Source organism: Schistocerca cancellata, chromosome 6 (assembly GCF_023864275.1).
Source record: "Schistocerca cancellata isolate TAMUIC-IGC-003103 chromosome 6, iqSchCanc2.1, whole genome shotgun sequence".
Classification (NCBI taxonomy): domain Eukaryota; kingdom Metazoa; phylum Arthropoda; class Insecta; order Orthoptera; family Acrididae; genus Schistocerca; species Schistocerca cancellata.
Window position 1 is genome coordinate 214,483,700 of NC_064631.1, and position 21,662 is coordinate 214,505,361.

The following is a 21,662-nucleotide window of genomic DNA, read 5'->3' on the forward strand; positions in this document are numbered from 1 at the left end:
TTACCAAGCTAACCCATGGGCAGCGAAGGGGTTCTGCTCCTGACTTTTATGGATGGACGAGTGCTTGCCAGAAAGATTAATCACTCCATAAAGAAAAAGCACTAATTCAGATTTTTGTAACTGACAGAATTCAAAATGTCAATAGTGCTAATATTTCATTTTTATCTCAACAAATGTAGAAAAGGAAAGAAAGAGAAGTCAAGGACATGGTATCTCTGTAAATGGCCGTTGCTATGATGTTACAGGCCGGCCGGTGTGGCCGTGCGGTTGTAGGCGCTTCAGTCTGGAACCGCGTGACAGATGTTAAGACATTACTTATTTAAAGATTTGTGATTTTTTAATGTCCCATGTTTTATAATCAGCCGGTCTTGCATTGTTTTCCTTTAAATTGATAGTTTTTTTTTTTAATTCTAGAATACTGTGCCGTTGTATGCTAATTAGTGTTTGTCTGACGAAAGCTGTAAGGGCTTTGTAAGATCTTCTGGAGAGCGATTCGGGGTTATGTCATTTAATGTTTACTTTACGCGCGTGCGATCGCGCGCCTGTGTGTGTATTTGTTTTACTGTTTATCAGATATGGAAGTCACATGTGCAGAACTTAAAGTTTTTGGTAAATGTTGTGTCTTATTCATTGTCGGTATTATTAACGATTTTATAGTGGCTGTTTTGACTTGTTTTTGTCATTGTTAAAATGCCATTCACATAAATAAAGATATTACTAAAATTTTTTAATATTGGCTCAGCACTTTACCATTCCCAAATCCAAGCTTTCTACCATTTGAGCCACCAAAAATTGTTAAGTCATGTCTTTTAAACTTGAAGGATATTTTGCTGTTAATGTACGAATTTTCTTTTCATAATTTGACTGTTACTTACACCGTTAACTTGAGGTTGATTTGATTTTTGGTCATCCTGATAAAGTACTGTCCTACATGACTGCAGAAGCAGTGAAGTGCGTCTGTATACAAACCGCAAGCCCTCCAGACACTTCTAAAATCCTGTTTGGTGGTGACTAATGTATTATCTCGACCTCTCGTGGCGTTACCGAGCGGACAGAAGCTGCAGCAGAAGCGCACGCTTACCTGCGTCGTGCTGCATATGACGCGCGTTTCCCAAATTCCAACCGGTGTGTCAAATCGGATGCAAATCTGTCGACTTGCAGGCGCGCGTTGCAGTTTCGCTTGATTTTATAAACTTGCATATCCGATTTGCGGCAACGCGCACAATTTTTCCATTCAGTGGCATGTAAAGCAGACTATTATTCAAATCGTGTCGTCACAGAATATGAAATTCCGGCGATGGCTGCACCGCGCAGCACAGCTTTATTCCACAGTGGAAATACGTGTGACGCTGTGCGGTGTGACCTCGGCCGGATAAGCGAACGCAAACCGAACATGCGTGACACAAAAGAACCCTAATGTTTTTTGAATGATGCCGCCTTACAGAGCTATATGCGCTATAGCTCATGGCATTTTCTCTATAAATTTTGGCCTGTCTGGAGTGAAGAGGAATAAACACGGCACAACGGCGACAAGGGGAGACACCCTCTGTATACCTAACGTAAGGGATGGAAATGCTGGCACTGCATCCATCTCTGACCCCCTCCAAGCACCAACATAAGCACGAATCGCCCATACGAGTTTACCGGAAATTGAAGGACGTGAAGATATCAAGAAACATTAAAAGCCATCTGTTATGCAGTGAGCAAGGTAGACGATTGGTCCTAAAGGAAATATGTGAGTTGCATTTATCGTTGCTGTCTGTAGGTAACTCATGCAATTCGTATCAATAAATGTCACACTCCTTCCATAAAAGCACTATATCTCCGGTTTCTTCGAATCCATGATAGCCATTAAATCTACATTATATTCGTTTTACTATCTCTATTTTTCCTGGTGATTTAGATTGTTCACCCCATCTGATTACGTGTTCCTACTTATTTTTTGATAGATATCACGCAACGAGAAGACATTTATCGACTGAAAATTTTTACATGACACTAAATGCGTTCTCGGCAATTAGTAATATTTAAATATTAAACATTTAAATATTAAACATCGCACAAATCTACAAATCCATATAAACATTAGCTCCTTATGTGTTGGCTCTCATAGCAGTGCACAGCCTCAACATATTATCTGCTTCAAGTTCTGTTCAAAAGCCTTATCCACATCATTTCAGTGATTTCCTGTAAATACAGTTCTTCATCTTGCTGAATTCGTCACTTTCATTTAATTGCGACACTTTTTTTCTGAGAAGCAACCTTTTCCGTCTTGTAGTCTCGAGTGACATGGGGAGAGTAAATGACGTGAGTTTGTTGCAGTTATCTAAGGACAGAATGTGAGAGACAGAATCCGCCAACAATAGGTGGACCAGCGTACTTGCTCGTACGGTTAGAGACCATTTAAATCTACTCTGAGTTGTAAAAAATAAAAGACTATCCAAATGGTATTGCTGTACAGAGTGTTAGGAATATAAGTGCGCCGGCCGTGGTGGCCGAGCGGTTCTAGGCGCTACAGTCTGGAACCGCGCGACCGCTACGGTCGCAGGTTCGAATCCTTCCTAGGGCATGGATGTGTGTGATGTCCTTAGGTTAGTTAGGTTTAAGTAGTTCTAAGTTCTAGGGGACTGATGACCTCAGAAGTTAAGTCCCATAGTGCTCAGAGCCATTTGACCCATTTTTTTTTAAATATAAGTGCAGCTATTGTGATCGTTGGTACCTTAATGCATAATAGTTTATCTTCCGAGAGGTAAAGGTTTGGCAATGGTGAGTACTAGAGCATAGCTTACGCTTTGAGACAGATTATGGGAATGATACATCTCCATCGACCACTCACAGTTTAACCTTCACCACATTATTTACAAAAATGTAATAAATCATATGATCAACAACTAGAAATACTGCATGTTCAGCTACACAGAGTGTTTCAAAAAGGACTTTATAACTTATAAAATTCATATAAATTAACTCATTGTACTTATAGAGGTGATTGAGTATTAATTTAAAGGGAAATACATCAAGTCTTGCCTCGTGAAGTTCGTTAGTGCCGAATCGCACCGTAAGAAGCGCTAGCCGCAGTTGCGTTAAAGATGGCTGCCTTCACTGGACTCGAGCGTGCTAGCTGTGTGGTTTGGTTTGAAGATTCGAAGTTGGCGATAACAGTTCAGCTCATTTCCGTACCATGTACGCTAAAGATCCAGCTAGAAGGCCTACAATTTATGAGTGGCATAAATGTTTTGTAAAAACTGGATTCTCGGTAAGACATGGGAAATCATCAGGCCGCCCAAGCACATCTGACGACGTCGTTGAGAGAGTGAGAGAACGTTTTGTCAACAGTCGTACGAAATCGACCCGACGTGCATCCCGTGACCTGCAAATCCCACGTACGACTGTTTGGCGTATATTGAGAAACCGTTTGCATTTGAAACCGCACATACTGTCGATCGTACAAGTACAAGCAATAAAAGACACTGGTAAAATTGCTCGCAAGAACTTACATGTGGATGTGTTAAATCGATTACGTGAGGATGAACATTTTTTGGACAAAATCATCTTTTCTCACGAGTCGACTTTTCACTTCAGTGGCAAGGTTAGCACACTAAGTGTAGGATTTGGGGCAGTGAAAATCCACATCAAACATTGCAGCATGTTCGTGACAGCCCTAAAATGAACGTTTTTTGCGCATTGAGTAAGAATAAAGTGCACGGCCCCTTCTTTTTCCGTGAGAGACAACCATCAACAGGATAGTGTACCTGGATATGTTACAACAATTTTTGAAACCACAGATCGATGAGAATGACCAAGAACGAAATGTTTACTTCATGCAAGATGGTGCACCACCCCAATACCTGGCTGACGTCCGGGATTTTCTCAGTGACTGTTTTCAAGGTCAATGGATTAGTCGTGATGTGTCAATTTCATGGTCATCTCGCTCCCCAGACGTGACACCACTCGATTTTTTTTTATGGGGATTCGTCAAGGATATCCTGTTTGTACCTCCTGTGCCGGCTTCTCCATCTGGACTTAAAGTAAGAATTTACGCCGCCACTAAGCAAGCTACAACTGCAATGCTACAGAGAGTTTGGGAAGAAATTGACTTCCGATGGGATGTGTGCAGGGTAACCAACGGAAGCCGTATACAACATCTTTAGTTGAAAAATGGCTCTGAGCACTATGGGACTTAACTGATCAGGTCATCAGTCCCCTAGAACTTAGAACTACTTAAACCTAACTAACCTAAGGACAACACACACATCCATGCCCGAGGTAGGATTCGAACCTGCGACCGTAACGGTCACGCGGTTCCAGACTGTAGCGCCTAGAACCGCTCGGCCACTTCGGTCGGCCAACATCTTTAGTTTAAGGTAAAAAACTTGATTCGTTTCGCTACAAAGTAACACTAAACCCAGCTCTGTATCTTCTTTCTATAAATTTATATGAATTTTTAAAGTTGTAAAATCCTTTTTGAACCACCCTGTACATTGTCACTAATTCTGTAAATGACTGCGAAGCTCGCGAGGAAAAGATGAAAAAATTACTCTTGCTCTTTATTTGCTGGTAAATGTTCTCCACACTCATCTCCCTGTTTTGTCATGGTCAATTCTGACGCGTAAATCTTTGTGCTGTTGTATTCAGAAGCTGATATTATTGCCATAGGGGAGAGAGTGAACGGAAGAGCGTCGATTTCGACATTATTATTGCCGTGCACTTGCGGATGTAATTTTGTCTGGCGATGTCGCAGATAGCAGAGCAAACAGAGGGAGGGTCCGTATCACGCCGCACGCAATGAGGGTCGCCGCGCGGGGAAATGTTATTCAGTGCGGCTGTCAGGAAAGTGCTTATTACTCTGTGATGTCGGGGTCCGCCGGTGGCCGCATTACTTTCAACAAACACAGCCGCTAGCGCACACTCGCGACCGCGATACGCCTGCCACAGCGGTCTGCAGAGTGTCTATGCTAACTACGCTGCTCGATATGCGTACACGTCACGGTACACACTCGACATTGAGCTGTAGTGTTCGTACTGGGTGCAAATAATCGCTGACAAATTAAGTATACAATTAAACCGAATGCATGTCACGCGATGCAGTGGAAGCTATTCGACAGAGAGAGAACTGCGATGTTTTTGTTTATGAAATCGTAGGTCCCAGGTGTTGCTATTAAAGCTTTCTCCCGTTTGTTGTGCAGTGTCTTATAAATTTACGATTAACCTTTCTCCCAATATCCTTTCAGTATAAAAAGTAATAGTGCTGTGCTTCTTTATCTACGTGAACGTAACAAATCGTACACCGCATGTACATATGTAAAACGCACTACAGTTATTACGAAGTACTTTCTATAGAGGATCTTCAACATTATAACGACAGACCATACAAGGTGCTTTTTGTGTTTAGCTGTTTCGTTCCCTCTGTCAACACAGTTATTTTAATACACTGTGCTAAGAGAATGTAGAGAGAAATAAAGTCTAAGACCTTTTGCGAAGGGAAGAAAGAAGAGAGAACAAACAAAACAGAACAGAGGAGAGAAGAGGAGAGGAGACATAGCGTTATTTATAGTAAACCGTAGAAATTTTCTTCTCTATTGACTTCGAGTGTGACCTATTTCAACTTCTGTTTCGCCACGTCAGCCTCCTCCATTTCCACAAAGGTTCCTTGAGGGCACACAAATACACTACGTGATCAAAAGTATCCAGACACCCTTAAAAACACAGGTTTTTCATATTAGGTGCATTGCGCTGCCACCTACTGCCAGGTACTCCGTATCAGCAACCTCAGTAGTCATTAGACATCGTGAGAGAGCAAAATGGGGCACTCCGCGGAACTCACGGACTTCGAACATGGTCAGGTGATTGGGTGTCACTTGTGTCATACGTCTGTAGGCGAGATTTCCACACTCCTAAACATCCCTAGGTCCACTGTTTCCGATTGATAGTGAAGTGAAAACGTGAAGGGACACGTACAGCACAAGCGTACAGGCCAACCTCGTCTATTGACTGACAAAGACCGCCGACAGTTGAAGAGGGTCGTAATGTGTAATAGGCAGACATATGTCCACACAATCACACAGGCATTCCAAACTGCATCGGGATCCACTGCAAGTATTATAACAGTTAGGCGGGAGGTGAGAAAACTTGGATTTCATGGTCGAGCGGCTGCTCATAAGCCACACATCACGCCGGTAAATGCCAAACGACGCCTCACTTGGTGTAAGGAGCATAAACATTGGACGATTGAACAGTGTAAAAACATTATGTGGAGTAACGAATTACCGTACACAATGTAGTGATCCGATATCAGGGTGTGAGTATGGCGAATGCCCGGTGAACGTCATCTGCCAGCGCGTGTAGTAACAGCAAAATTCGGAGGCGGTGGTGTTATGATGTGGTCGTGTTTTCCATGGAGGGGGCTTGCATGTTGTTTTGCGTGGCACTATCACAGCACAGGCCTATATTGATATTTTAAGCACCTTCTTGCTACCCAATGTTGAAGAGCATTTCGGGGATGGCGATTGCATCTTTCAACACGACCGAGCACCCGTTCATAATGCACGGCCTGTGGCGGAATGGTTACACGACAATAACATCCCTGTGGTGGACTCGCCTCCACAGAGTCCTGACCTGAATCCTATAGGGCACCTTTGCGATGTTTCGGAAAGCCGACTTCGTTCTAGACTTCACCGAACGACATCGATACCTCTCCTCAGTGCAACACTCCGTGAAAAATGGGCTGCCATTTTCCAAGAAACCTTCCAGCACCTGACTGATCGTATGCCTGCAAGAGTGGAAGCTGTCGTCAAGGCCATCACCATACTGAATTCCAGCATTGCCGATGGAGGGCGGCACGAACTTGTAAGTCGTTTTCAGCCACGTGTCCGTGGTGTACTTCAGTCCTCACATCCGTCGCACATCCAGTAATGGGTCGAGAATGTCAGATTATATAGTGTGTGTCACAAGCTGTTGGATTTAGCATTCTACACGTAGTGAAGGATCCGAAACTGAGTACTCTGCGACAAGCACATCTCCATCCCCATCCGTTCTGCATCCGCCTCTAGCGTCCTGTACGTACACAGCACATTAAGTCATAATATTAATCTTCTTTTTATTTTTTGTGTTACAGGTTGCATCTACGAAAAGTGGACAGTTATAGGTCGTCCACATTATAGCTGTGGACGCGTCTGGAAAACTATTTCATGACAGTTGTCGCTCCTACTCGTGGATTCCAATATGCAGGCGGGCAGACCTAACTGTAAGCATAGGCCAGTACCGAGAGCAGAAATATTTACCCAGAACATGGAGTAATCTTCCACGCGCAGGTACATTGTGAACCAAAAATTAGTATATACCACAGTATGTAAATCTTTAGTTATTATTAGTACAGTTACTGTAAACTGAACCCATGTAGCTTACAAATCTCCTGAGTAATCCCACGCTCTAACATAGTGCGTATATGAAATCATTATTAGCAATAACTCATTCTTCGTAGACAAAAATGGTCCAAATGGCTCTGAACACTATGGGACTTAACATCTATGGTCATCAGTCCCCTAGAACTTAGAACTACTTAAACCTAACTAACCTAAGGACAGCACACAACACCCAGCCATCACGAGGCAGAGAAAATCCCTGACCCCGCCGGGAATCGAACCCGGGAACCCGGGCGTGGGAAGCGAGAACGCTATCGCATGACCACGAGATGCGGGCATTTTTCGTAGACCAGAACTGGTATCTCGGATGTTCGTCAAAGTAGGAACGTATGGAGACATACGTGGAAAAAGTGGAATTGTTTTAGTTTGATGGAGTATATGTGTTGTTGGTTCAAATGGCTCTGAGCACTATGGGACTTAACATCTGAGGTCATCAGTCCCCTAGAACTTAGAACTACTTAAACCTAACTAATCTAAGGACATCACACACATCCATGCCCGAGGCAAGATTCGAACCTACGACCGTAGCGGACGCGCGGTTCCAGACTGAAGCGCCTAAAACCGCTCGGCCACCCCGACCGGCAGTATATGTATGCTCAGTTTTAAAAAGTGACTGTAGATAGGAGAGCCCGGGGCGGAATGGACTACTGGGGCAGAACGGTCTCGGTCGTCAATTTCGTCAAGAGGCGCTAGACTGCTTCCGCACTGACATGTGTTTAACAAACCAATGTCTGTTATTGTCTAGTACGGTTGCAATTGTTGTCACGCGCTAGTTGCGTACTCTGCCTACAAAAGTGAATGAATTCGCTGTTCTTTCCGGACCATTTCCAACTAAGGTAAGCCTGTCATATTTTTTTCTTCACAATTAAAGTACAGTCTACATAAATCTGCATGTTCTCCACTATTTTTGTATACAATGCAGTTGAAAAAAATAGTTTACGGTGGTTACTGAATATTCTTCCATTAGATATGCTTTCATGACAAAATGGTCTACTGTTATAGCCCGTTCATCCCAGGTCGCCTTTCATTCTTCATTTGACGAATCTTACCACATTATTTGCCTTTCTCGTTTGTGGAGGTTACGTCATTATGTACGGAAAACGGAGAGACAAAATTGGTCTGCGAAGAACACAGAACAAGCTGCTGAATAGTTAACTGATAATACGGCGACCCACGGAAAAGCATCGCGACAATTTGTTGTGTCTATGACTACTTTAAAAGATACGTAAAAATGAAAAGGGACAATCCCCTTTCAACAAGTGACAAAACCTGCGGAAAGTGTCAGAGTGCTTCCAATGAGAAGAAAAAGTTAGAACTTGCTAGATACCTTAATGATCTGCAAAAGCGACGTTATGGTGCAACTGTGAAAGAAGTGTGCAGATTAGCGAATTAAATTCAAGAACAAAACAAATTCCCGCACCCATTCCAAACAAGTGGGCTCATAACTCGTGTGCTGACATAGATATTGAATACTATGAAGCCCAGGAGTTCATTCCGCCCCGCTCACGAGGCGGAACGTACTTAAAGTCATTTATTTAGTTTGTTGATAGAACAAACAAAATATGTTATTTTCTGGTTTTTCATCATTGAGACCAAAATTTACTCCAAACGTTAAGTGGGCCGTTCCGCCCCTGTCTCTCCTAATCTGATATTGCATTTTGTGCTGTTATGACAAAAGATATGTTTGCAGTGTTCAGCGACCTGAAAATAGTGTAATGTAACACCGAAATCGAATGAGAATAATATAAGATCCATAAACACAGCAGGAAGCGTCATCCCTACATCACAAAGATATAGCAAGAGCTGTCGGCTTATGATGTGTCAGAAGACGGACATTCCGAGATAGAAACGTGTAAGTCAGCGCTGTGACCTCGGCTGTTGTCATCTTGGGAGACGGGGGAGTCTAAAGCATACTCATCACGAAGCTGTGGAAAAATGTTGGCAACACTTGGTCAGAGAGAATGTTAATAAGAACATCGTGGTTCCTGTTCACCCTAAGAATCTCCTTAACATTACAGAACCACTTCTGGCATTAACTACGACCCATACACGTTGCGGGGGTTCAAAGCCACGCCGGGCCACCGCTACAATAGGCATCTTGCATGAACTATGCGCGAAGCATACAACCACCACCGTCACCTCTTACAAAACAAAAAGAGACGCGAATAATCCGAGAAAACTTTGGTCCTATGTAAGAGCGCTAAGCGATCTAAGGCTGCCATTCAGTCACTTGTTGATGAGTTTGGCGTGGCAGCTGAAGATGGGGAAACGAAAGCCTAAGATTTAAATTTCACGCCCAATAAATCGTTCTCAGAGGAGCAACATGCAAACATACCATCATTTGACCATGGGGGAGATTCCTGTATGGAAGACATAGTAATAAACGTCCCTGGCAGAGAGAAACAGCTGAAAGATTTGAAAGCAAATAAATAACCAGGTGCGGATGGAATCCCAATTCTGTTTTACAAAGAGCACTCTACGGCATTGGCTCCTTACATAGTTTGCATGTATCGTAAATCTCTTGACCAGCACAAATTCCCAGGAGACTGGAAAAAACCGCTGGTGACTCCAGCATATAAGAATGGTAAAAGAACGGAGCCACAAAATTTCAGACCAATATCCCTAATTTCAGTTTACTACAGGATCCTAGAACATATTCTCATTTCTAATATAATAAACTTTCTTGAGACTGAGAAAGTTACGTCCACAAATCAACATAATTTTAGAAAGCATCGCTCGTTCGGAACTCAGTTTGTTCTTTTCTCACATGATATACTGCAAACTATGGATGAAGGGTATCAGGCAGATTTGACGCGGTGTCCCACTGCAGGCTGTTAACGAAAGTACGAGCATATGGAACAGGTTCACAGATATGTGAGTGGCTCGAAGACTCCTTAAGTAATAGAACACAGTTCCTTGTTCTCAACGGTGAGTGTTTATGTGAGACTACGGTATCCTCAGGAGTGCCCAAGGGAACTATCACAGTACTGCTGTTGCTCTCTTTATACATAAATGATTTGGCGGACAGGGTGCACAGCACTCTGCGGTTGTTTGCTGATGATGCCGTGTTGTACGGTAAGGTGTCGAAGTTAAGTGACATAGACAAAATTTCTAGTTGGTGTGATGAATGGCAGCTAGCTCTAAATGTAGAAAAGTCTATGTTAATGCGGACGATTAAGAAGAAAAAAATCTGTAATGTTCGGTCACAGTATTACTGACACGGTCAAGTCGTTTAAATATCTGGACGTAACGTTGCACGTGAGAACTGCAGTAGGGAAGGCCAGTGGTCGACTTCGGTTTTTTTGGAGGATTTTACGAAAGAGTGGTTCACCTGTGAAGGAGATCGCACCATAGGACGCTGGTGCGACTTATTCTTGAGTGCTGCTCGAGCGATTGGGATCCATGTCAGGTCGGATTGAAGGAAGATATCGAAGCAGTTAAGAGCCAGCCTGCTAGATTTTTCACTGGTGGGTTCGAACAACACTCAAGTGTTACGCAGATGCTTCGGCAACTCAAATGGGAATCCCTGGAGGGAAGGCGACGTTATTTTCGAGAAACACTATTGAGAAAATTTAGAGAACCAACATTTGAAGCTCCCTGCCGAACGATTGCATACGAATTGGACATTTGACGTTGATACATAATCAAATTGGAGAGCTTCATTCACTGTGACTAACGGTGAATGGTTCCATGACCACCTGGTACCACTTCTACACTACTGGACATTAAAATTGCTACAAAAAGAAGAAATGCAGATGATAAAGGGGTATTTATTGGACAAATATATTATACTAGAACTGACATGTGATTACATTTGCACACAATTTGGGTGCATAGATCCTGAGAAATTAGTACCCAGAACAGCCACCTCTGGCCGTAATGACGGCTTTGATACGCTAGGCATTGAGTCAAACAGAGCTTGGATGGCGTGTACAGGTACAGCTGCCCATTCAGCTTCAACACGACACCACAGTTCATCAACAGTAGTGACTGGCGTATTGTGACGAGCCAGTTGCTCGGCCACCATTGACCAGACGTTTTCAATTGGTGAGAGATCTGGAGAATGTGCTGGACAGGTCAGCAGTCGAACATTGTCTGTATCCAGAAAGACCAGTACAGGACCTGCAACATGCGGTCGTGCATTATCCTGCTGAAATGTAGGGTTTCGCAGGGATCGAATGAAGGATGGACCCACGGGTCGTAACACATCTGAAATGTAAAGTCCACAGTTCAAAGTGCCGTCAATGCAAACAACAGGTGACTGAGACGTATAACCAATGGCACCCCATACCATCACGCCGGGTGATAAGCCAGTATGGAGATGTCGAATACACGCTTCCAATGTGCGCTCACCGCGATGTCACCAAACGCGGATGCGACCATCATGATGCTGTAAACAAATCTGGATTCATCGGCAAGAAGGAGGTTTTGCCATTCGTGCAGCCAGGTTCGTCTTTGAGTACACCATCGCAGGCGCTCCTGTCTGTGTTGCAGCGTCAAGGGAAACCGTAGCCATGGTCTTCGAGCTGGTAGTCCATGCTGCTGCAAACATCGTCGAACTGTTCATGCAGATGGTTGTTGTCTTGCAAACGTCCCCATCTGTTGACTCAGGAATCGAGACGTGGCTGCACGATCCGTTACAACCATGCGGATAACATGCCTGTCATCTCGACTGCTAGTGATATGAGGCCGCTGGGATCCGACATGGCGTTCCATGTTATCCTCCTGAACCCACCGATTCCATATTCTGCTAACAGTCATTGGATCTCGACCAATGCGAGCAGCAATGTCGCGATATGATAAACGGCAATCGCGATAGGCTACAATCCGACTTTTATCAAAGTCGGAAACATGATGATACGCATTTCTCCTCCTTACACGAGGCATCACAACAACGTTTCACCAGGGAACGCCGGTCAACTTCTGCTTGTGTATGAGAAATCGGTTGAAAACTTTCCTCATGTCAGCACGTTGTAGGTGTCACCACCGGCGCCAATCTTGTGTGAATGCTCTGAAAAGCTAATTATTTGCGTATCACAACATCTTCTTCCTGTCGGCTAAATTTCGCGTCTGTAGCACGTCATCTTCGTGGTGTAGCAACTTCAATGGCCAATTGTGTATTTCACCCACAGCGCAATAAAACTACCGCTTTGTTCTTTCACGGAAGGTGCTTATGCTTTGTCCCGTGAGCATATATTAAAAAAAATATGTATCACTATCGGACTAAAATTAGGTCTGTTCTTAATAATAAAGCCCCTTTAAGAAGGCAATTATTTTAGGTTTTCTAATTTGTAACGTGACAGGGATGGTTGGGCCAAGCTTAACAAGTTTTTTCGGCGCGGCAGATAAGTGGCGACACGTCACTGACAGCGGAATGTCGGCCCGGCTGCAAATCCGCGAAGATTTCATCCGGCGGAGCAGCGCAGCGCCTCGCCGGGGGACGCACGGACGGCGGCCGCGGGGCCGGCGCCGCCGCTGCCCGGCCCGTCCCCGGGGGACGCGCCTTAATTCGCGTAATCCGATTGTCTCATTAGCGGAAGCGTCTCTGCGACGCGCCGGCTCAGCCCTCCCCGGCAATCAATAGGGACGGCGACGGCCGCCCACGAGCCTCCGCTGCCGCCCCCGCCGCCGACGCGCCGCCGCAGTTGCTGGTTCTCCAGGAGGAACGAGCGACCGCCGAAGCCCGAGGCTCCAAATGCAATGCTCCTTCTCTGTGAAGTGCACTGAAACACTCGTCACAACGTCTTTCCGTTCCATTCCCGTACGGCGCGCTGGATTAGTGCCTCTGTACGCACTGTAATTTGTCCACTCTTGTCTTCGTGGTCACTATGGGAGTGATACGTAGCAGGCTGTAGTAGAGGAGTTGGACTACAACAACATGGGAACAGAACGAGTAACGAGTACTTCAACATAAAAAAATGGTTAAAATGGCTCTGAGCACTATGGGACTTAACATCTATGGTCAGCAGTCCCCTAAAACTTAGAACTACTAAAACCTAACCAACCTAAGGACATCACACATATCCATGCCCGAGGCAGGATTCGAACCTGCGACCGTAGCGGTCACGCGGTTCCAGACTGAAGCGCCAAGAACCGCACGGCCACACCGGCCGGCACTTCGACATAAATGCCACTGACAGCCATGTCTGCAGGTTGCACTGTTGTACTCGTATTTGACCACGAACGGAACCTGTGCAATCTCCTCAAGACGTCGCAAGTGTCAGCTGTGGTCACAACAGTGTTCTCCGAAATTATGAGTGCATTATTCCGGAGCTAAGTGAATTCCAGAGTGAGCAATTTTTTTGTGCTAAAATAATGGGTGCTTAGGTAACGAAAGCAGCGCAAGGCTTTGGTGTTCCAGGTGGCATCGCACCGACAATTTATACCACAAATGGGGAAAACAGGAAAACATAGTCCACTAAGTCACAACGCAGACAACACTGTGTGTTGAGTGATCGTGACTGACGGTCATTGAAGAAAATTGTGAGGAAAAATATGAATGGAGGAATTCATGGCTCTGAGCACTATGGGACTTCACTTCTGAGGTCATCAGTCCCCTACAAGTTAGAACTACTTAAACCTAACCAACCTAAGGGCATCACACACATCCATGCCCGAGGCAGGATTCTAACCTGCGACCTTAGCGGTCGCGCGGTTCCAGACTGTAGCGCCTTGAATCGCTCGGCCATCTCGGCCGGCGAAAAATATGAGGACGACAAGTGCGAAAGTCACTGCAAAACTGAATGTCGCACCCGCAAACACAGTCAGCACCAAAACAACACGAAAAGATCTCCCTAAGGTGGGAATTGCAGGGGGAGTTGCAATTCAAAAACCACTCATCTGTGATGCATATGACCACAAAAGGGAAACGCGGCGCCGAAGCCATAAAACCTCGACTATCGAGCAACGGATGTCTTATTTCACAATGTTTCGAACTTCTAACCCAGTTTACTACGTCCCAGGAGCAAAACAGGGCGGGGGTACGGTAATGGTTTGGGCGGCTCTATCGTGGTATTTCACGGTTACTCTACAAGGCTGTCTTACAGCAAACGATTTTCTGGCCATTTTGGCTGATCAGGTCCATCCCATGGCACAATGTTTCTTCCCCAATGGCGATCCCGTGTTCCAAGAAGACAGGTCCCTGTTCACACAGCTCAGATCGCGCAGGACTGGTTTTGTGAGCACGAGGATCAAGTATCGCATCTTCTAAAATGGTTCAAATGGCTCTGAGTACTATGGGACTTAACATCTGAGGTCATCAGTTTCCTAGACTTAGAACTTCTTAAACCTAGCTAACCTAAGGACATGACATACACCCATGCCCGAGGCAGGATTCGAACCTGCGACCGTAGCAGCAGCGCGGTTCCGGACTGAAGCGCCTAGAACCGCTCGGCCACAGCGGCCAGCTTATCGTATCTTCTCGGGTGTCACAGTCACCAGATCTCGATGTTATTGAGCCTTTGCTGTGTAATTGGGTGAGAATGGCGCATGGCCGCCATCCATCTCCATCAACGTTATCTAAACCTTCCACTATTTTTCAGTGGCATAAGATTCCCTTGAAAACCCTACAGGACCTGTTTTTATCCAATCCGAGACGACTGGAAACTGTTTTGAATGCCAAGGGTTTTTCTACACCGTAGTATGCTCAATAAAGTGTTGCTTTTCCGTATTTTTGTCCGCCCTTGTAAATTCGTAGATTCTGGAAACTTTCTAAGTGGTGGCACTTCGCTTTCGAAACGGATTCGAGACACTGCAGCTGCCGTCCCTTCTTAAAAACAACACAGCGCAAATATAAAAATTTAGAGGGTACTGCCTGTTGGAGAAACGAATTAATGGCTATAAAGAATCAACCATGGGAAATAATTAATTAAAATGATTTATCCTTGTAACGATGATCTTTAATCGGACTAATCGTAAAATGCCAGTCTCCATACTAACTTATACCCCACTTCCACTTCCGACCCTTGAAATGTCACATCGTTGGCACATTACTTAAAATAAAGGAAATGTTGCAAATAAGGGCGCGGAAACCGTCTGGAAAGTCTCAGTGTGGTAAAACGGGTGCCAGTTTTTGGCGGAGGGATACCCAGAGTACAGACTGGCTGGCGCCAAGGGTACACAACCCTAATGCACACCCGGTGCTTTCGGAAATGTATGGTCGCGTCTTGCCAATTGTGAGCCGGGCGAGGTAAGAGTCGGGCGTAGTCGCTGTTAGGTCGTTTCGCTGGAGTTAGTTTTTCCGCGCCAGATGGTGGAGGACTTGCTCACTGCAAAAACTTTAACGGCGAGGTTGTAAGCCCGCCAGCATTTCGTTGTCAAGAGCTAAATTCAGTTATGCAGTTGCTCTCTGCTCGTCTCCATCGACGCTGAAGCACTAATTTTGAGCAGCTTCCCACAAGGTGAGCACGTCTGGTTATTACTTATCTTAGCTGCATGCTCCATCATTTCCCGACTGGTTAGGCCTTTCATAAAGTGGTCCAGTAGAGAATGTGAGAAATGTGCTGTTCTAGGTTTTCTTTATGACGTGTGTGTGTGTGTGTGTGTGTGTGTGTGTGTGTGTGTGTTTGTGTGCGTGTGCGTGTGCGGGCGCGCCACCAGTTCTGTTGTTTCATTTCATTTTAATGCACAATTAGCCCCAGCAGCTTCAGTGTAGTGAACGCAATTCGGTGGCCAATATCAGCTATGTGCTCACTGTTAAAGACGTTAATAAACTCCATTTACTTCTTTTCCTCTAATAAATATATCTTCTTATTGTGTTGAGTAGCGGCTGCAGGAAGGCGATACCTCATCCCTTACAAGACCTAGTAAATAGGAAATCCACTATTAGCAAGACTGCAGGACATGACTCCCTCCTGCAAGTACGGGAAGAAGTCCAAACAGCTTGTGCAAGTGGTAAATTATTTAGTCATCCTCGTTGCGTTTGAATTAGTTTCACATCACAGTATCATCTTCCCAAAAGATTCTCTTTCTGTCCACCAAACTGCCAATCCAGGTAATTCAGCATCACAGTAACGCTCTCCAATTGGTGATTTAAACCCGTGATAATAGATACTGCCCTTCTGCGATCACTGCCAAAGTTCTCTGTTAGGCCCATTTGGCGCAGGCCCACAAACTTGAGCAATATAGGATGGGTCGCACGATTATTTTGTTGAATGATTGTGTTTTCCCAATTCCTGACCCCAGTTGTGCCTTACTGATACTGTAGACGCAGCAAACTTAGATTTTGTCGTGTTGTGAAGTCCACAACTTTATACTTGGAACATTTAATGGTAGTTCCAACCATTCCACAACGCTGAAATCTTATCAATATCTGCCTGAACATTTTGGCAACTTTTTTCAGACACTAGTTCATTATATAAATCTGCGAACAGTATGAGGTTATTGTTAATATCGGCTGCCAGGTCATTATACCCAACAACAAACCAGGGGTCGCATCACACTACCATATTAGGTAACTATCTTCATTGAAGAGCGTAGGCATTGATAACCCCTCCTCTCGCAACCTTGTTAATGGCCATGATTCTTTGGTTAACGTGTAACTGAAACAACATTTGTTATCTAGTCACCACAATAACATTTGTATTTACCCATCCCTGGGGGATACAGAGTTCACAGCTAACCAAGCCACTGCGTTAATAGAGCAGTCAAGCTTTTTAACGGGCCAGCTTAATTGTGAGACATAATATTGTTGCCAGTACACTAAAAAGATAAGAAAGAAATGAAAAAGCTCACATTTACGCGCTTACACAGTGTCAAGACACGAGCCAGAGCCTTCTTCTAGTGGATAAAAGTAACTGGAAGCTAAAGCTACAAGCAAATCGCTTTATCTTCTAAGGAAGTGTGACATTTCCACAACTTCCTACTGGCTATGTGAGAAAGAACCAAGGTCCCAGTTAATCTGACGAAATCGCGTCCCAAATTTGAAGGCTGTATGATGCATACGCGTTAGGCAAGGTTGCGCATCTTCTAACACGCGTGTTACTCTTCATAGGAGTATTCATATTTTGTGTAACAATGCTGTATAACTGTAAATTCATTTCTCAATTAATTTTATGAAATAAGTCGTCGCGATGATTCTGTACACTTTTATTCATTGTACCACATCTAGACTGAAGACCTGGGAAAGGTGTATAAGAAATACAAAGAAGAGTATGTATAGGTAAAAGAGCTTCTGAAAATGTGAAATGTTCGTTAATAACAAAAAGAATTCCGATGAAGTTAAGAAACAGGTTCACCAAATGTTTTACCTGGTGTTATATGGCAGGGACTCTTGGGCGGTCAAGAAGAAAGATATTTTCCAAATGTGGCTGTCGATAAAAATTCTACAAGGGAAATAATTTGAGAGAATGACGAATGAAGAAGTAGGCTACTCGTATGAGAGGAAATAAAACTACTGGAAATAACGAGAATGAGGAAAACATTTAAGCTGGGACACACAGTATACTGCGTACAAATTATGTGCTAGAAGCAGCCATTTAAGGGAAGTACGCAGGGAAGAGAGGAAGAAGAAGAGTTGGAATGACGGATAATATTTAAAAAAAAAAAAAACGGTGAGATGCAAGTAGGACACATATACAGGGGGTAATGGGTATAATTGCAGACATTTTTATGAGTGGTACCTTAATATGTATACATATTAATGTGATGATTGTTTTTCCTCTACATCTAACAGTCATCCCACAAATACGTTATAAACTTTATGGCGTGATGTCTTCTGCATGGCTGTACCTGGGCCACAAAAAGATAACGCCACGCAGTATACACAAATCGTTTCGGGTCCACACTTCAAGACCTGACATGCTGCCCTGGGGAAAAGAAGCGTTGTTGGCTACATACACTGGGAAGTACTAGTCTACGTGAAAACGTACTACTCATAATAACTGTAATTATTAGTATACAAATGACGTAAATGCTAATGCAATGTTATTCAGTACACCGTCCTAAAACAAAAATGGTTCAAATGGCTCTGAACACTATGAGGTCATCAGTCCCCTAGAACTTAGAACTATTTAAATCTATCTAACCTAAGGACATCACACACATCCATGCCCAAGGCAGGATTCGAACCTGCGACCGAAGCGGTCGCGTGATTCCAGACTGAAGCGCCTAGAACCGCTCGGCCACACCGGTCTGCACACCGTCCTTAATCACCACTATAAATACGAGCAGTTAGGCCCATTTCACCCGTAGATGATAATAATAAAAATAATAATTTCATGTGACCCAGTGGCGTGGACACTACTTTGGCGATCTGCTTGTCCGTAACCTACCCCAGTTATCTAACTGGGGAAAGCCGACGTATAGTATAATGTCGAATCCGAGCAACGTATTGTTTCTAGTCACTCCTCACATCCCTGACATCAGTGAGATGTTAACGCTTGGTTAAAACGACGACTGAAAAATCCGTGGTCCAACCGACATTCGATCATGCGACCTCTCGCTTTCAAACCACGGGCCTTACAGCTACACCACCAGGCCCAAAATGTGTACAGCATCTTGTAAAATCATTTTATGTGTATTATACGGGACGCTGCTGGTTTTTGAAGCTTTATTCAAGAGTTATACAGTTAGGGGATAAGCTTATTTCGGCTGCATTGCCATTTTCAAGAGATCTGCAATTATATAGCGCTATTAGTAGACACAGTTTTTACGTTATATATCTGACTGGTTTTGTATTTGCACATTGCTTGAAAATGGTAGTGCTGCCGAAATGAGCTTATCGCCTAACTGTAGCATTCTTGAATAAAGCTTCAAAAAATAGAAGCATCCTGGTATAATATACTTAAAATGTCTTTATAAGGTATCTGCAAAGCTGCAGGACCTGAGAAATACAAAAGAAGTAGAGATAGTTAATTGATAGGCTTCGATATATGAATTTGCGAGTATAAAAATATGTGAAACGAATGGCTACATCTTTTGACTGAACTGACTTGGGAACTTAAATTTTTCGCTCCGCCTTTATGAGCGACATAAATTTCATGTTGATACCTCTACTCGTTGCTGAAAAAAAAAAGGGGTCTTAATAGTTGGAGAGACAGACGGACAGAAAGTGATCCAGTACGAATTCCGTTTTTACCGACTACGGTACGGAGCCATAAAAAACGACAAAATTAGGTGTAGATTAAAGAAGAAGCGCAGGAAACAAGGAAGCAGAGAGTGTCCAATCGATATCTGTCGAAATCCATTGCAGCTCTGAATAAGAAAATCTCTTGGCCTTCTAAATTGTTACTTAAATCTGCTACGTGGCCTATTTCTTCGTAGCCATCAACGTAAATCAAAGGTGAGAGATCAAAGATCTTATCACCACGTGCTGCCCACTGTGAAAGTGGACAACTTACGAACATTCTAAGTGAGTGCAAATTAGAAGTTTGTGACATTTTCATTGTGACACCACGCTGGAACTGTAGAGCTGTTACAGCCAGTCACATCCTGGTTTCTTAGGCAGAAATGTCGAAAGTGGTTATCTCAGAGAAGCAAGACGTACGAAATAGTTGGCGTACCTGTACGCGGACCTCGGGCAGGTTGACCTTCATGGCGAGCTCCTCGCGGCTGTAGACGTCCGGGTAGTGAGACTTCTCGAAGGCGCGCTCGAGCTCGTGCAGCTGGTAGGTGGTGAAGGTGGTCCTGTTGCGGCGGTGCTTCTTCTTGCTGGCGCCGCCGCCGTTGCCGCTGCCGCCGCCGTCGCTCGCCGCCCCCGGGGGCGGGCTGCCGCAGCTGGGGGCGGCGCTCTCGTCCTCGCTGCCGCTGGGCGCCGCCGCCGGGCCCGAGCACAGCCCGACGCCGCCGCTCACCACGCCGCCGGACATGCCGCCTCCCACGCCGCCCGCCAGCGACGTCGGAACGGAGCCCGACATGCAGCCGTCGTTGGAGTTGCTGTTCTCGCCTGCATACAACAGAGGTCGCTGTTCAGGCAACATAACGGTGCGGGCGACAGATAAATGCTATACTCAAACTTCCTGGCTGGTTAAAATTGGGTACTAGACCTGGGCTCGAATCTAGAACCTATGAATTTCGTGGGCAAATATTCTGCTGGCTTAGTTGCACAGACACGACTCGCGACCCCCCCCCCCCCCTCATAGACTTACTAGACTTACTCCTGGTTTCCAAACTACACAGAGACTTTGGAAACTCTCTTCAGGATGATTCAGCTGCCCCTAGCCCCAGGTTTTATACAACGTACAACACCTTCAAATACCACACGCTCGATTTTCACATTCTCGCGCTCACAACGTGAAAACCGTTACTACTACAGAAAAAAATGTAGAGGACCTTTTTATAGGAAGTTTAATGTAGTTATATATGAAGATAGTGGCAACGGCCTTGCCGCAGTGGATACACCGGTTCCCGTGAGATCACCGAAGTTAAACGCTGTCGGGCGTGGGCGGCACTTGGATGGGTGACCATCCAGGCCGCCATGCGCTGTTGCTATTTCTCGGGGTGCACTCAGCCTCGTGATGCCAATTGAGGAGCTACTCGACGGAACAGTAGCAGCTTCGTTCAAGAATACCATCATAAGGACCGGGAGAGCGGTGTGCTGACCCCACGCCCCTCCTATCCGCATCCTCCATGAGGATGGCACGGCGGTCGGGTGGTCCCGGTAGGCTACTCGTGGCCTGAAGACGGAGTGCTATATATGAAGATAGTAACTGTTCTCGAAAGAACAGATACCATTGATGACCGTGCAGCCTCTCTAGAATAAATGATAATGAATTGAAACCCTCAGCTGCCGACAGGTGTTGTTCATATACCTCGAAGGGGACAGCTGAAAATTTTAGCTGTCCCCATCGATGTATATCAACACCTGTCGTCAGCTGAGGGATTCAATTAATTATCATTTAATGTAGTTAAATTTTGTACTGGGGTCCGTTTTCGCTAGAGGCTGCAGTTTTCGAATTATTCAAGAAAGTCATCCGAAACTGACCTTCAAAAACGTTTTCTTGAATTGTTCGAAAACTGTCGTCTCCAGCGAAAAACCTGTCCCAGCACAAAATTTAACTAAATAAAATTTCCTTCAAAACGGCCCTGTTCGTTTTTACTGTGGAACTAACAAATGGCTCTAAGCACTATGGGACTTAACTTCTGAGGTCATGTCTGTGGAACTAACAGTTTGCACATGGTGAGAGAGAGCGAATATTAAAAGCTCTAGTGCAGTTTTTGAAGGCATTGCATGCTGCATAAAACCAATACGCACTGACAGCTGAATAACCCTGTACTCGTATAGTTTCAGCTAGATCAGCGGGT

At 44.7% G+C, this 21,662-nt stretch overlaps 1 protein-coding gene and 1 pseudogene across 1 annotated transcript in view; one reads left to right on the forward strand and one right to left on the reverse strand.

Annotated features, from left to right (window-relative positions):
* Nucleotides 1–20,338, reverse strand: part of LOC126088255 (retinal homeobox protein Rx-like) — a 183,100-nt gene extending 162,762 nt beyond the window's left edge. The window contains exons 1-2 of the mRNA XM_049906385.1: nucleotides 20,226–20,338; nucleotides 19,922–20,090 (exon numbers count right to left, since the gene is read on the reverse strand). Of these exons, the coding sequence (XP_049762342.1) occupies nucleotides 19,922–20,090; nucleotides 20,226–20,338 (282 nt within the window). The remainder of the gene's footprint in view (nucleotides 1–19,921; nucleotides 20,091–20,225) is intronic.
* Nucleotides 20,339–20,731: 393 nt separating this feature from the next.
* LOC126089667 (5S ribosomal RNA) lies at nucleotides 20,732–20,849 on the forward strand (annotated as a pseudogene).
* The last annotated feature ends 813 nt before the right edge of the window (nucleotides 20,850–21,662 follow it).